The 14,132-nt window shown below is 42.2% G+C and overlaps 1 protein-coding gene across 2 annotated transcripts in view; it reads right to left on the minus strand.

Annotated features, from left to right (window-relative positions):
• Nucleotides 1-1,137: 1,137 nt before the first annotated feature.
• bcl11aa (BCL11 transcription factor A a) overlaps nucleotides 1,138-14,132 on the minus strand; it is a 54,953-nt gene continuing 41,958 nt past the window's right edge. For both annotated transcript variants that reach the window (XM_084376356.1, XM_084376355.1), the window contains exon 3: nucleotides 1,138-7,005. In XM_084376356.1, the coding sequence (XP_084232482.1) occupies nucleotides 4,754-7,005 (2,252 nt within the window). In that variant the 3' untranslated portion in view covers nucleotides 1,138-4,753. The remainder of the gene's footprint in view (nucleotides 7,006-14,132) is intronic.

Genomic DNA, 14,132 nt, shown 5'->3' on the forward strand with positions numbered 1-14,132 from the left:
CTTACAATTTGGACCCATGGCAGGTGTATTGATGCTTCCTGAAAGGACTTAAGAGTGCGTGAGAGAGCTGAACAGAAGGGCGCAGTGGTTGGAGGACATGGTGCTGATTGATCTTGACAGCTTTATGAGGCTTTGTGACTACTGAGCAAACAGAGGGACATAATGATATTTACTTAAGTACATTCTGTGAGAGGAGCAGCATATATGTCCATATACTCTGTGTGTGTGTGTGTGTGTGTGTGTGTGTGTGTGTGTGTGTGTGTGTGTGTGTGTGTGTGTGTGTGTGTGTGTGTGTGTGTGCGTGCACGTGTGTGTGTGTGTGTGTGTGTGTGTGTGTGTGTGTGTGTGTGTGTGTGTGAGACTGAAAGACTGATAGAGAACTTTTCAGGGCTATTATCAGCAACAGATACTGTACTGTACTTTGAGGAGTGACATGTGTAGTGCACATATGTGCTCTGAGATAGCATGCAAGCTAAGTAAAAATGGTGTGATGCACGCACACACGCCTACACACACAAACAGTCATACGCTAAAACCAGCTGAGCTGTCCGGATCAACAGGTAGGATGACACTGCAGACACACAGGTGTCAGGAGTTTTAGAAGTTTTCATGGACTTGAGCCCTCCCACTCCTCCTGGGCAAGACAATAACCGCTGACATACACACACACATATATACAAGTCATAAAGTACATATAGTACAGGGCCAAAGGCTAGGGTGGGGTTGGGGGTGGAGGTCTGAGTTCATTGGGTTCAAGCAACAGTGCGAGACACTGAGGCCTCATTAGAGAAAGCATGTTAAGAACACGCCCTGAGCAGGTCACCACTGACACCTAAAACACACATATATACACTTAGGGGGGAGAACCATGCCCTCTGAACTACATGTCTGTACATGCTGACTTGTGAAAACTCCTCCATTTGAAGTGGTTTATGAGAAATACATATTTTTATGAGAAATATATTTAGATAAAAAAAGAAAATGTAATGATAATTATAAAAAGGTGAGGCCGACAGCTGTGCAGGTTAAAGATACCAGTGAGCTCTAGGATGGGAGTTAACTACACACACACATACCCATGCACACACACTTGAGTCAACTTGACACACACAGAGTGGAGATAAGCGACAAGTGCCATTATACTTTCATTTTTTTTATTAATTGTTTTTCGATAAAGGGACAAAATGGGTGTGTGAACAGGATTATGCAGACATCTGCCAGAAAACACAGACAGTGGTTTTCCCAATACAACTGAACAGAGACCCCAAACAAGTACAACAGAAATTAAAGAGCTCGGTTTGTCCAATGACCATCGGCCACCATTACAAAAGAAAAACAAAAATCAAAATTATATAATAACCGAAAATAAAAAACAAAATAAAAAGAAACCAAAAATAAGGATCCATTCCATGTCTCTGTTTTGAACAGAGCATATAGGTAATAATAAATAGTAACTCCCATAGTAAAAGATAAAGTTCAAGTTCAAGTTACAACAAACAGCTCTCAGAATAGGAATAGAAAAGGCTGATAACAAAATATTCCGCATTGCCATTTACAAAAAAGTCTCAACTCAAGCAGGCTTCTCCACATCCCCCGGGTCATTTTTAAATATGCTTTGCATATGAAAGTATACCCAATCTAAATATAAAGCACCATTTAGTATTTGGCAATGAAAAAAAACTGCAAAACATTTAATTTCTTTTTTAAATGTATTTATTTTGACGCTTTTTTTTTTTTCTCGTAATCCATGTACTGCATATGAAGTTTTTTTTTTCTTTTTTTCCTCTCTTCTTGATGTTGGAATGTAGTCAGGTGGGAGGGGTGAGAGAGACAGAAGCACACAACAGAACAGGCCGACGTCAGCTTGCATTACTGCATACAAGAATGGCAGCAGGGGGGAAGGAGGTCCGAACCAAAAACCAAAGAAGATATGTACAACCATCTCTGTGGACAGGAAACAGAGCGGCGGCCATCTGATGGCCTGTGACGCCTCCCAATGCCACATACTTTAGCTGCTTTTTTATGGGGTTTTTCCTTTTATTTCTTTAAACATACAAATAATTCGCACTATATTATCCTGCCAAATTAAAAAAATATACCGTGGCAGCTTGGGATTTTTTTCCACTACCAAAAAAAGGTATGGTAAATACCTTTAGAGAGAACAAGCAACAGTTAAAAATACGAGCCTCAATATAAATACTATAGTGCCTACTCTAAGTGAACATTGAATTCAAATACAATTCTAGAAATACAGAAAAAGTAGACCATAAATGTGTTTAAGCATAGGAATCGACATGAGTGTGCATTTTCCTATATTTTAAGTTCTTTATTATATATTCATATATAATCTTAATCCTTTCCCCAATGCAAATTGTATTTCAACCTGAAGAGCTGTGAAGAGCCAAGGCAAAAAAAAAGAAAGAAATACAAAACCATCACAGAAATTTTTTTTGCTTTTTTCGTCTTTTTTTTTTATCATTTCATATATACTGTGATCGGAGTCTTGAACACCACCAAGACGCTGAGGAAAAGAGAAACGACAACAAAACTTAAATACAGTTTCCCCTTCGAGATAGTGGAGTGTTATTTGCAAAAAAAAGGACGTTTATTTTCATATCTATAATGAAAGGAAGATTTATACAAAAACTGATTCTTGCAGTGTGAGCAACAAGATTTGAGTGTCTGTTGTCGAGGCAGCAAGGTCTATAGATTATTCCGGTGTCAATGACAATAATGTTACAGTACAGCTCCTTGTAAATGTGGATGTTTGGTGCTGCAGTGGTCAATGAAAGCTGCATCAATTTTGTGACCATGAAGGAGCTGTGTTTACTTACGTAACTCACATCAAACATTGTAATTTACAGACCTTGCCGACAGGATGAATTTTTCGCCCAGGCAAAGCACTGGGGTTTCTCGGGGTAACAAATTGACAAATGGTCAAAGGTGAAACGGCAAGGGTACAAAGGTCAAGGTTCATGAGGCTGGAGTTGCTGGCAACAGATTATGTGTCTCATCTTTTACTGCTTTTAACAATGGGAACCTCGTCATCTGACAGCATTTCAACAACGTTTTCCCTTCAGCGTAAATTTGTAAACTGGGAAAATTGAACAGTGCACTTCATGTCCTCTATACGACAATCTAGCTTTTAGACTCAACACATGTACCAACATTGCATCAGTGTGGGAAAATGCAAGCAAAACGTCGGTACTTACTCTCAGTGACAAGTGCTATACTATGAACAGCTTGAATGGGAAAAAAAACTCTATTGGGTTCAAAGGCAACAGAAAACAAAGAAAAAAATGTGCCCTGCATTAGCCTATGCATACTGATTCAAATTAATGCATTTTACTCTTTTTAAGAGCCTTGGAGTACAGGTATTTTTTGCAATTCTTTCTTCCTTTTCCCTCTGCAATTCATATTTAATGACCCTGTTTTGATATTAGAAATGTAAAATGAAAGAGATTGCCTCTTATCCCCATATTACATACGTAGCTTTGAGTTCTGTGTAGCTTTCTGTCTGTCTAGCTTGTAGTTATTTCAATGCTCTCAAATAAAGTTAGCCTTACTTGGAGCTCATATATTACTTTATGCATTGTTCCACACACTGACATATCGAAGCAGCGTTGTAGGTTTGTGCTAACGCAGATGCATGACACTTCTCAGCCATGCGCTGTATCCCTCAAGTTCAGGATTGTACATTACAGATTACCTTTATCTCAAAAGTACCTCCTTACCAGAAAAAAACTACAAATAATTCAGATATACACAATACTGCTTGTACCATGCTTGCCATGAAATCCACATATTAAAGAGATAGCCTATTGAACATGTAATAGGTAGCTAAATGATGATTAACAAGAACTCTCTGATCTTTCATCATGAGTTGTCACAGTCTATTTTGAGCAGTCAGGTGCTTGATGCAAGGACCTTTCCTGGGTGGCTTAAACCTTCTAGCTTTATCTAATGTGACCCCAAACTTATACCAGATAAGATTATGGCCAATGCAGTCTTGAGATATCAAAGGCACTCTTTCTTATTCTACCAAATGATAGTACAAATTCAATTCTAGCACACCCTTGTCTTTTTGAAAGAAATTTGAAGGCTGTCGTTACTTTAAGTTTAGTCATCAAGCCAATGCAATTTTTATTTTATTTTTTAACCCTGTGTGAACATGGCATCTTTTAGAAAGATCAAGATAAGTGCATTTCCAGGGTTGTAAGAATTGGGTCAAATCAAAGACTGTTCACTTTCCATGTTACAAAACAAAACTGTACATGATATGTGTTACAGAATGTATGCAGCATGGTATATCTTTCTTGTCTTTTCTCTTTTTGAAGAATAAAAAGAAAAAACAGAACAAGAGAAAAACAGCAACACATTTACTCAACAACTAACCAACCAGGGACAAGTTCTTTTCTTTTTTTGATTAGCAAAAACATACTATGCATGCTGACTAATTCTTAAAAATGGAAAAGGAAAACTCAAAAAAGAAAATAGTACACAACATGTAAATTATTGCACAAGAGAAAGGCTCGAAGTTTTGCGTCAATGCAAGAGTATTGCCCCGATACAGATCATGCATTCAATGGGTAATGGAAACGGGGTGTGCTGGTGCAGAGCACATGGTCTTAAGCCTTCGCCAGACTGACGAAAGTTGAGTGTTAGGATTGGGGCAAATCTACAAGGGGCTGGGAATAAACAGGGGACTAATGGCGGACATAGCTGCGGGGAAAAGGTCCCATAGTTCGGCCTTCTACTCTGACTTTATTTCGGCACTCAACGGACGGTCACTGTGCCATTTTTTCATGTGTTTCTCCAAGGTGCTGTAGACACTGAAGGGCATCTGACAAATTTCACACTTGTACACGTCTTTGCCGATCTGACCGTGGGTCTTCATGTGGCGAGTAAGTTTGGAGCTCTGGGCACAAGCATAATTGCACAGCTCACACTTGTATGGTCTCTCCCCTGTGTGGCTGCGCCGGTGCACTGTCAGGTTACTGCAGTTCTTGAACACCTTGCCGCAATACTCACAAGTATCACTCCTGCGGCTTTCCTTGGAACTGGGCCGTCCAGGACCCCCGAGGTGTGGTGTGCTGCCTCCACTGCCTGTGCCACTGCGGCCTGACATCCCACCATCCAGTTCCCCAGGAGGGGTCGAGAAACGCAGACTACCATTCTCTGAAGAATGCTCGGACGAGGAGGCGAAGGGCGATTGTCTGGAATCCCCAAAGTTCAGAAAAGGGTCCTTGAGTTGTCGGGAGGCGGCATAGCCAGCCAGCCATTGGGAGTAGACGTTTTCCGTGTTAGGGATTGTTGGAGTGGGCAGGTCAAACTCTTTTTCCAGCTTGATGCGTTTGGAGAAAGGACTGAGTGGACTGGGGCTACCCAGAAGCAGTTTCTTAGAGAGGCCAACAGAGGCAGATTCATTAGGGGATGCTCCTCGCCCATTGACTGTTGAGACAGAGCCCTCCTCCCCACGATCTGTTTCCAACACCGAGTTTCCATCACACATCTCACGATTGTGGTGATGGTCTCGGTTGAGGTGGTGATGCAGGTGGTTCTCCTGGGCCATGGCATTCCGTTTGTGTGCATGGAGGGCTTCACTGAAGTGCTGCATGCTGGCAGCCAGACCCATCCCCTGCATCACCTCAGGGAGTGAGCGGGGGATGGACCCCTCATCAGCTACTGCTCCCAGTCGGCTTCCTATACCACCGTTGTTTTCATGCTGACGTGTCGTTTCAAGGTTCAAACCAAAGTGATGACCAAAGCTGTTGTTTCTTCTGGCTGTCCTCTCTCCATTATGCTCTTCTTCCTCCTCTACTTCCTCTTCCTCCTCCTCCTCCTCTTCTTCCTCCTCCTCTTCCTCTTCTTCTTCCTCCTCTTCTTCTTCCTCCTCCTCCCCGTTCTCACGTAGCATACGGTTATTCTCACTTTTCAGCTTGGCCACAACTGACTTAAGGGCATTGCTTGCACTGGCCATGTGCTCACTGGTACCAGGCTCCGGAGAGGAGGCTGTTGAGAGCCCATCTTCTGACTTGCCAGTGTTTGGCGAGGAGGATTTGTGCATGTGTGTCTTCATGTGGCGTTTCAGTTTGCTAGCCTGTGTACAAGCATGGTCACACAGGTTACATTTGTACGGCTTCTCTCCTGTGTGGCTGCGCCGGTGCACTATTAGATTACTCTGAAACTTGAAGGCCTTGCCACAAAACTCACAACACTTTGATTTCAAGGGGGTGGTGGAGGAGGGTGTGGCTCCTGCTGAGGGGAGAGGGGTGGTAGGAGTGGTCTGAGAACCTACAGGTGACTGCATGGATCCTGGAAGAGGGGGTGGGGTGGCAAGATATGGAGGTTTGCTGCCCCCTGCACCGCCTGCACTTCCACTTCCTCCTCCTGTCTGGAATGGCTGGAGCAAGCGCTGCATGGGGCTTGGCCTGCTGGGGGATAGTGGGGGAGTGGACCCTGAGGTGTTGCCCGCCAGCTCCCGTAGCCGCCGTGAGAAGTCCATTGTCGGAGGGGGGTCCAGGGGCAGAGGAGGATTGAGGCGCAGCACCCTGTCAAAGGCACTCGGATGGTGGGCTGCCAGCGCCAGCTCTTCTGGGCTCAGGTGGTGGGGGTCCAGGTGGTTCCTTGGTGGGGGGCTGAAGAGGGGTGGCGTGGGAGGGAAACGCTGATGATGGCCCCCACCAACAGCACCACCGTGACCAATTCCTCCCCCTATTCCGACACTGTCCCTTCCACCTGAGCCTGAGCCAGGGATGCGGAGGAGGTTGAAGGGGCTTGCATCAGGAGGCAGATGGAGGCCGTGAAGAGGAGGCTGAGAAGGGCAGTCTGCACCCCCGCCAAGGGAGGAAGGCCCACCCATCCGTGGGGTGAGAGGGCTGCCATGTTCACTTTCCAGGTAGATACGGAAGCCATGGGTGTTCTGAGCATGCTGCAGCAGGAACCAGGCGCTGCCGTATGACTGCTTACATGTAGTGCAGGTATAGGTGGTTGGCTCCTCCTTACCTGTTGTGACAGATAAGAAAGAATTGGGTTAGGAAGAATATTTACTTAAAAAAATATTGAACACCATTAACAATATCCAGACTATATGTTAGGCATTATTTCTGAATCAATCAGACAATATAAGAGTCTGTCAAGCATTCACTGTTCATTTGGAAACATTTAAACAGTTGTACATAAACAGTGCTGTGTCCAGAATGAAATCCATGAAGGACAACTGTTTTTAACTTGGCTGAACCAATCTTTTATTTGAACCCTAGGCCTAACTCTTAAAGCTTTTAAAAGTGGTCGGCACATGGTGTTGAGGGCTTTGCAAATACAACAGTAGCTCTTATTGAGGTCATGCCCCACATGAGTAGCATGTGAGAAGTAGTGTGTGTGTGTGTGTGTGTGTGTGTGTGTGTGTGTGTGTGTGTGTGTGTGTGTGTGTGTGTGTGTGCGTGTGTGTGTGTGTGTGTGTGTGTGTGTGCATTTGTTCTTCTCCCAGACTGCTCTGGGACATAATTTCTCCCTTTAGACTGACTGTGAGTCCTCCATTGTCAGCAGCAGAACAAAGAAACAGGGCTATCCCGGCGGACTACCACTTCCCACTGATCTACCAAAACAGAGGCCCGCTGACAAACACACATACACACACACACACAGGAGAGGCAACAGAGAAGAATCCTTTAGACAAGTAAGTTACTGCTTCCTCATTACTGTAGCAACAGCATAGATACTTTAATAAATCAGGCAAATCACAAATGTTTTTGAAAATACAACTGAAAAAAGGTTTAGACTGATGAGTTACTTCTTTAAGGTATAGCCCTATCATTGAGTACAATAAAAATCAAATCTGTGCAAGTTATTTCATCTACACTGTATTTTAAAGCCATTTTCTCTTATGTACTGTTCATACTCCGAACACACCACAGACAAATGCACATACACACTTTCCATTCACGCAGACAGAGCACCCCAGCCGCCTGAGGAAAGTAAAACAGTAGGAGTGTAAAAACATTTAGGCTCAAACTGAACAAAGAAAAAACTCTTTCAGTCTGCCTCAAAGCTTCTTCCATCAGTAAAGCGTGCAGAGTCACTTTGAGATGGCAACGAGAGGAACATTTAAAACAATAATTGCCTTTGAATGGCCTCGGCGATGATGACCCGTGGTGGGACCCGCAGTGTATGTGTAATCTCATTAGGGAACCGAACGGACGGCCATCAGCTCGTTTACAAGATTAGATGACAGACGAACCCCCATTGCTGCCATTCAGAGCCTTCCACTACCAAGCACAGTGCAAAGTGGTTGCATTTGACGAAGCAGAGATTCATACACAAATGGATATACACATAATCGAACAAGAAGTTTAGACATTTATGTCACACTCCGGGCATTTAGATGACACTCTTAACTATTGCCATCAACAATGCAAATGAACTACAGATAAAGGTTACCATACATGGGCAAAAAGCTAGAAAACTGACTGAAATTAGATCTCAGTAAAAAGGTTCAAGGGTAAAATGCTGTTGTAAAGGAAGGCAACTATGGAGTTTTAATGGACAATTGTTGTAATACCCCAGACTTCCAAAAAATGTCTCCAAAATTATCTAAATGGATCAAGTTTGTAGCAAAATCTAAATATTTAGGTTTATTTTACTATCACATTTCAAATTCTAGTTAAAGCTGGCACAGTATGTGACAATGCAAGGTTATGTTTTAGGTGAGGATAGAAATCCAGTTATTTGTGGGATAGCAACCACAACAATTATAAACAACATCCAAAAATGTCAAAAGTTGCCACACATAATAAACTGAAACATGCTGTAATATTGTTGCAAAATCAGAATAAATAAACAGGTGTCATTCTAGGGGTCGTAACATTGATGCTAATTATCTCCGATGACTTTTCGGTAAAAAGCTATTTTGCTGTAACGTGTCCGGACAATAAATCCCAAAACATCCCATTAACATGTAAACAGGTAAAGTGGTTTGTAAAAATAGACACAGATTGGGATGTATAACCTGCTAATTACCGGCAGAATGAATATGACAAATTAGCAGTGAAGCTAAAAGGATGTCATGGTTTACAGGGAAGCTTTTATACATCCACACGTTGCAATTTGGTTCTAATAGCCAGAAAGAGCGAGTCAAAGAGGTTGCAGTGAAAAAAACATATTCAACACATATCTGTGAGGGGAACATTTTGTGTACATGCTCGTGGGAGTGTGTGTATTTTAAAGAGATGTAATTTTCCACACACTACGAGACTTACTTCACAACATACATAAATGCACATTTATGATGCTGAAGTGTGAAAGACAGGCGTTGTGCCTGTGTGTAGAAAGGGTCCGTGTCAGTGTGTAGGGGAACATTCTTCCCCCTCTTTTATGTCCTTCCTCCTTCTTATTGACCATCCCTCCCTTCCTCCCCGTCTCTTCTTCTGTACACACACACTCATCCCACATGACCAACAGTTTGGAAAGGCAGCTAAATTATGGATCATTAAAATCGGCACAAATTACCACTAATTGTGGCCACCTGCATAGGATCTAACCTGTGAATATCATTTGCATTATCAAGACCAGGGAGGCTTCATTTATTTATTCATCTTTTTTCCCTCTCTAATCCTGGACACAGCATTCACAATAACACTGCACTTGTTCCCTCCTTGGTCGATCTAGGAGGTGGTTTATCCTTTTGTACACATTACTTCCCATATGGGAAACAAATTTATCCAGCATGGGGACAGTTCTTTCCTTCATTGACTAGGGGTGTGAGTTCTGCCTCTGTATTTTTGATTATGAAAAATGTCTCTTTCACTAAGGTGACAGTCTGATAGTGACAGTCTTGTACACACAATTTAGACAGGTCAAGCAAGCATTTGTGGGACATAAATGTGAAGATGGAAAAATATCACAAGATTGTTTTTCCCTTTGAAAAGCCACAAAATGTAAGTTGGTATTGTAAGCACCCTAAAAGATTTCTCTCAGTAGGCATTCATTTGGGGTAAATCGTTAACTAACTAACCACAGAAGAAGCCCAGATTAATTATATTAGTATTGTTGTTTGCCAAATAAAGTTTGACAAGCTTTTCTTTAAAAAAAATACATATATATTGGAGCCTCTCAGGAGCCCTATCTCCCTTGAATGGTGCACATGGTTTTATAAAATAGTTCCCAAATTGGGGCCAGGACCTCTACAAGGGGTCACAAAGAAAATACGATGAACACAAGATTATCAACAAGATAAGGAAGCAGATAAATAACATATTTCTAGTACACATAATTCTGTTCTGTATTTTTTTTTCATATTCAACTCTAATCTTTCCTGTCTTACTGGGTAATTTCAGGCTTTTTTGAAAAAAGTCCTAAATGTCTCAGGGATTCGGTCATTTATACATGCAGGAAAATTGATGTATTATAAGAGGAAGGAGACCCACTGTGGCTGCCCAGATATTTGTGCCTCAAACTCAACTACATCTGCTTTAACCAAAAAAAAAAAAAAAAAACTGCCAGCTAATGAAAACTAAGCCTGTGAGTTCGTGGAACAGCACAATGATAAAACAGTAAAAGGATTTGTGTTTTCAGACAAAGATGTGAGCAAAATATTGAGGAAAACAAGTGTGAGGCACAATAGTGTAACTCTAAAGCTAACACGCTCCTCTTTGACTCGTAGCTCAGACTTGTCTGCACGCTGATTGAAACTGTAAGGTTAATGGATTTTAGAGTAGGCGACCGCTCCACTCTGTCTCTCTGTAATATACTCCCATCAGCCACTTCATTAGGCAAACTCTCCACCACTGGGAGGTAGAAAAATGAAGAGAGAAAGCAGAATGGAGACTAGGAGATGAAGATAGATAGAGTCAGAGAGAGGGAAAGAAAGAGATGAGATGGGAGAAATAATGCCTCTGGTTTAAGTTTAGATAGAGGTGACAAATACCTGCTTCAACTTTTAAGTCCAAAGCAGGAATGTTGAAGGAGAGAAGAGGGAGGAGGGAGGGAAGAAGGGGGTAAATAATAGCATCCGGTTCTTTACCTGGGGTAAATGTCAAAGCCATACAGCCACTAGTGAGACTCCAGAGAACACACACGCACATTTCAGAAATGTCCTAACACTCAATACCAGCCATGCTACAGTGACAAGCACAGGCATTAAGCCCTATTAAGCCAAGGGCATTGCCTGGACACTTATGTGGTGCTAGATGGGAGAGGGAGGCAGTGAGGCAGCTTGGCTCATGTTTCACGACTCCTTTGTGTGTGTGCGTGTGTGTGTGTGGGTGTGTATGTGTATGCATGCGCGCGTGCATGCAGCAGCTTCCCCTAGCTCTATCTATCCCCCTCAAAAGGAAGTGTAGCACTCTGATCCAATGGCTGTCAAAGGAGCTGAATAAAGCCAGTGCACCAAACTGACGAGACACACGGTACGTCCAGAAATGGGGATTCGTTCGGGCCAAAACGCACTGGAAATATGAAGCGCAATTTTGAAAACATTATATCAATATCCAAATGCAAAGGTTTCTATCTGACTGTTTCTTGCCGTTACCCAAAACTTTAAACTTTTTTTGTTTAAAGTTTCAGTGATCCCCACTTCTTTACATAGGAGAAAAGACTTCCTTTATGATGGAAGCACTGGAGGATGACTGTCAACAACGGTCCACAAATGTCTGCTTATGTCCATAAACATCCTCACACTGCATCTGAGAAGGCTGCACATATGAAAAAAGCACAGTCGAAAAGCCGTCATTTTGATTTCTGGTGTGCATGTTCAGAACATGTCCACATATAGAGACAGTGAATATGGTATATACAGCACCGCGTGTGCATCTGCTGTGTATCAGGCCTGTTTGAGGTACCGTATGGAACACTTAAGAGTGTACATTTAAGTTGGCAGCGACACATTTACATTATAGAGACTCTCTGTAATGAGTCCACCTCAGAATGTCAGCCTGTATAACTGTCTGTTCTTCAGCCAGTCATTCTGTCCTGTAAATTAGCTGGATTGCCACCATTACATCCCTCTCTGACCAGCTGGGAAACAAAAATGGATGCCAGGTCTTGGCTACCAGCTAGAACAGACCGACCACTATCTTACTGGCCTTATATGAATTTTATCCATCCCTACATTCTCAATTTGTTCTCCTTTTATTGTTTATCCCTTTTGTTAATTTCTCTCTACAGCTTCATCCCCTCTATCTCTCCGTCCTCTTCTTTCTTATATCTCCTCTTCCATGCTTTTTTTCTTTGTACTATACAGTACTGTCTCCTTTACATCCCTCCCTCCCTACCTCCTCCATCCTCTCCCCCTCTCTTTCCACCCATCGTTGGCTCTCCGGTGGTGTCCTTGGCTGGGTCCACCTCTGGGTGAGATGATAGTAATTGAGGTAATGGAACATCGCTGAAACAGGATTAGGTACGCATACTGGGAGTGAGGGACAATGTCCCTTAATACAATTTGGGATTTCTATCCGAGCCTCAGGCTTTCAGGATCTGCTGCTTATATTTACATCTGGGCATCGCCGCTCACCCTCGATCACCTCCTGCTTTATCTATAAAGGCGTCCCTGGACATTTCACTAGAATTTTAGCCTTCTATTAAACTGCATATGTTAAAATGTCTGAAGGCATTTTGTTGCATATTTGTCACGTTAATCAAATAAATGTATGTTACAAGGAAACATAATCTTGGCCGACTTTGGGGCCAACATTGTTATTCATATCATAATAAAGTTTTTATAACGTGCCATTTCACATTTACTTTGAATGTATTTGAACTGACATACGTGACACGACATGGAGGAGAGTGTGGTGGCGTCACAGCTGGATGAGACCACTGTTCAGGATGGCATTTCATCATTTGAAGCGTGAAACCACTGGATATCAACAAGAATGTAAACAAGACGTCGGGACAATTTCCAAATGTGTTTGTGGCGACAGAACCAGGTAAGCAAAAACATTGTCTTTCCCTAACCCTAACCAAGTGTTGTTGTGCCTCAACCAAACCACACCACAAGCACAGTATTGTCATGAAATAAAACTGAACTTTAACCTAGAGAAAGTTAAAGTTCCAGCATATCCTTAGTTTGCAGAACCATACACTGGCAACATTTAGTCTCACAGTTGGTTTTAAATATCCCTTTAAAATAAGACAATTTAACAGGAATCAGACTATATGGACTACAATACCATAATCACATTTGAACCAGCAGTATTAATTTTACTGCTTTATACAAAGTGCTTAAGGCAGTTATAATGCACAGTTTTTTCTTTACTTGCCTGGTCAAAATTGGAATTAAATCTCACTTAAATGGTCGTGATATTCCTTTTAATTGAAGGCAAATTACCAGGACTTCACAGTGTGTCATGTGGGCACATTTGACAGTAATTATGCTCGGAAAATAGGTGAAACTATATAATGAATGTGATCATGGTGTGAAAATTAATTCAGTTCACTCTGTTCCACTCTCACCTTCCCTTTTCTCTCTTTTATAATCCATATGTACTTTCAGTGACAAGGAATTGCATGCAGACCAACACTCAGATACCCATATCTCGTGACTCCCATCATACATTTGTGCTGTAACTGATACACTGCCCTTCTTAAATAAAAAACTCTGTCATGCCTCTGGGAACAAACCATACCAGTGAAAATGATTTTCCAAAGGGTTTTGCAGGACATTATCGACTCCACTGTCATAACCCAGCCTTTCTCCCTGCCATCCTCCCTCCATCGTCACCCACTCAAGTGCATCAGTTGTGGCTTTCTGCTTTGATCCCGACAGTCATTTTTACTGCCCAAAAGCACTAAACCATATCATTGTTGTCATGTGAAAATCTTGGCGCCCTAATTATGGCTCTTTAATTTCAGAACTGCATGTTCTTGTTTGAGCTGGGGAAATTCAATGACCCTTGGGCATATACTGTACATGAAACCATTTTAAAACCCCGTTGGTTAGACTCAAAAATGCATGGTGGTCAAGTTCAAAAACAAGACTGTTATGAAATACAGGGATACCAACAAAACTAAGAACAGTGTTGTGTACTTTAGTGGCATCCTATTAAATTGTCACAAAATTCCTGTAAGTGCTATTTTGGCTTCAAAAACTGGCACACCAATGTACTGGGATAAATTCTCCAACTACTTCCAGTGTG

Source organism: Pagrus pagrus, assembly GCF_965226575.1.
Source record: "Pagrus pagrus genome assembly, chromosome: 15".
In the NCBI taxonomy this organism is placed as follows: Eukaryota; Metazoa; Chordata; class Actinopteri; order Spariformes; family Sparidae; genus Pagrus; species Pagrus pagrus.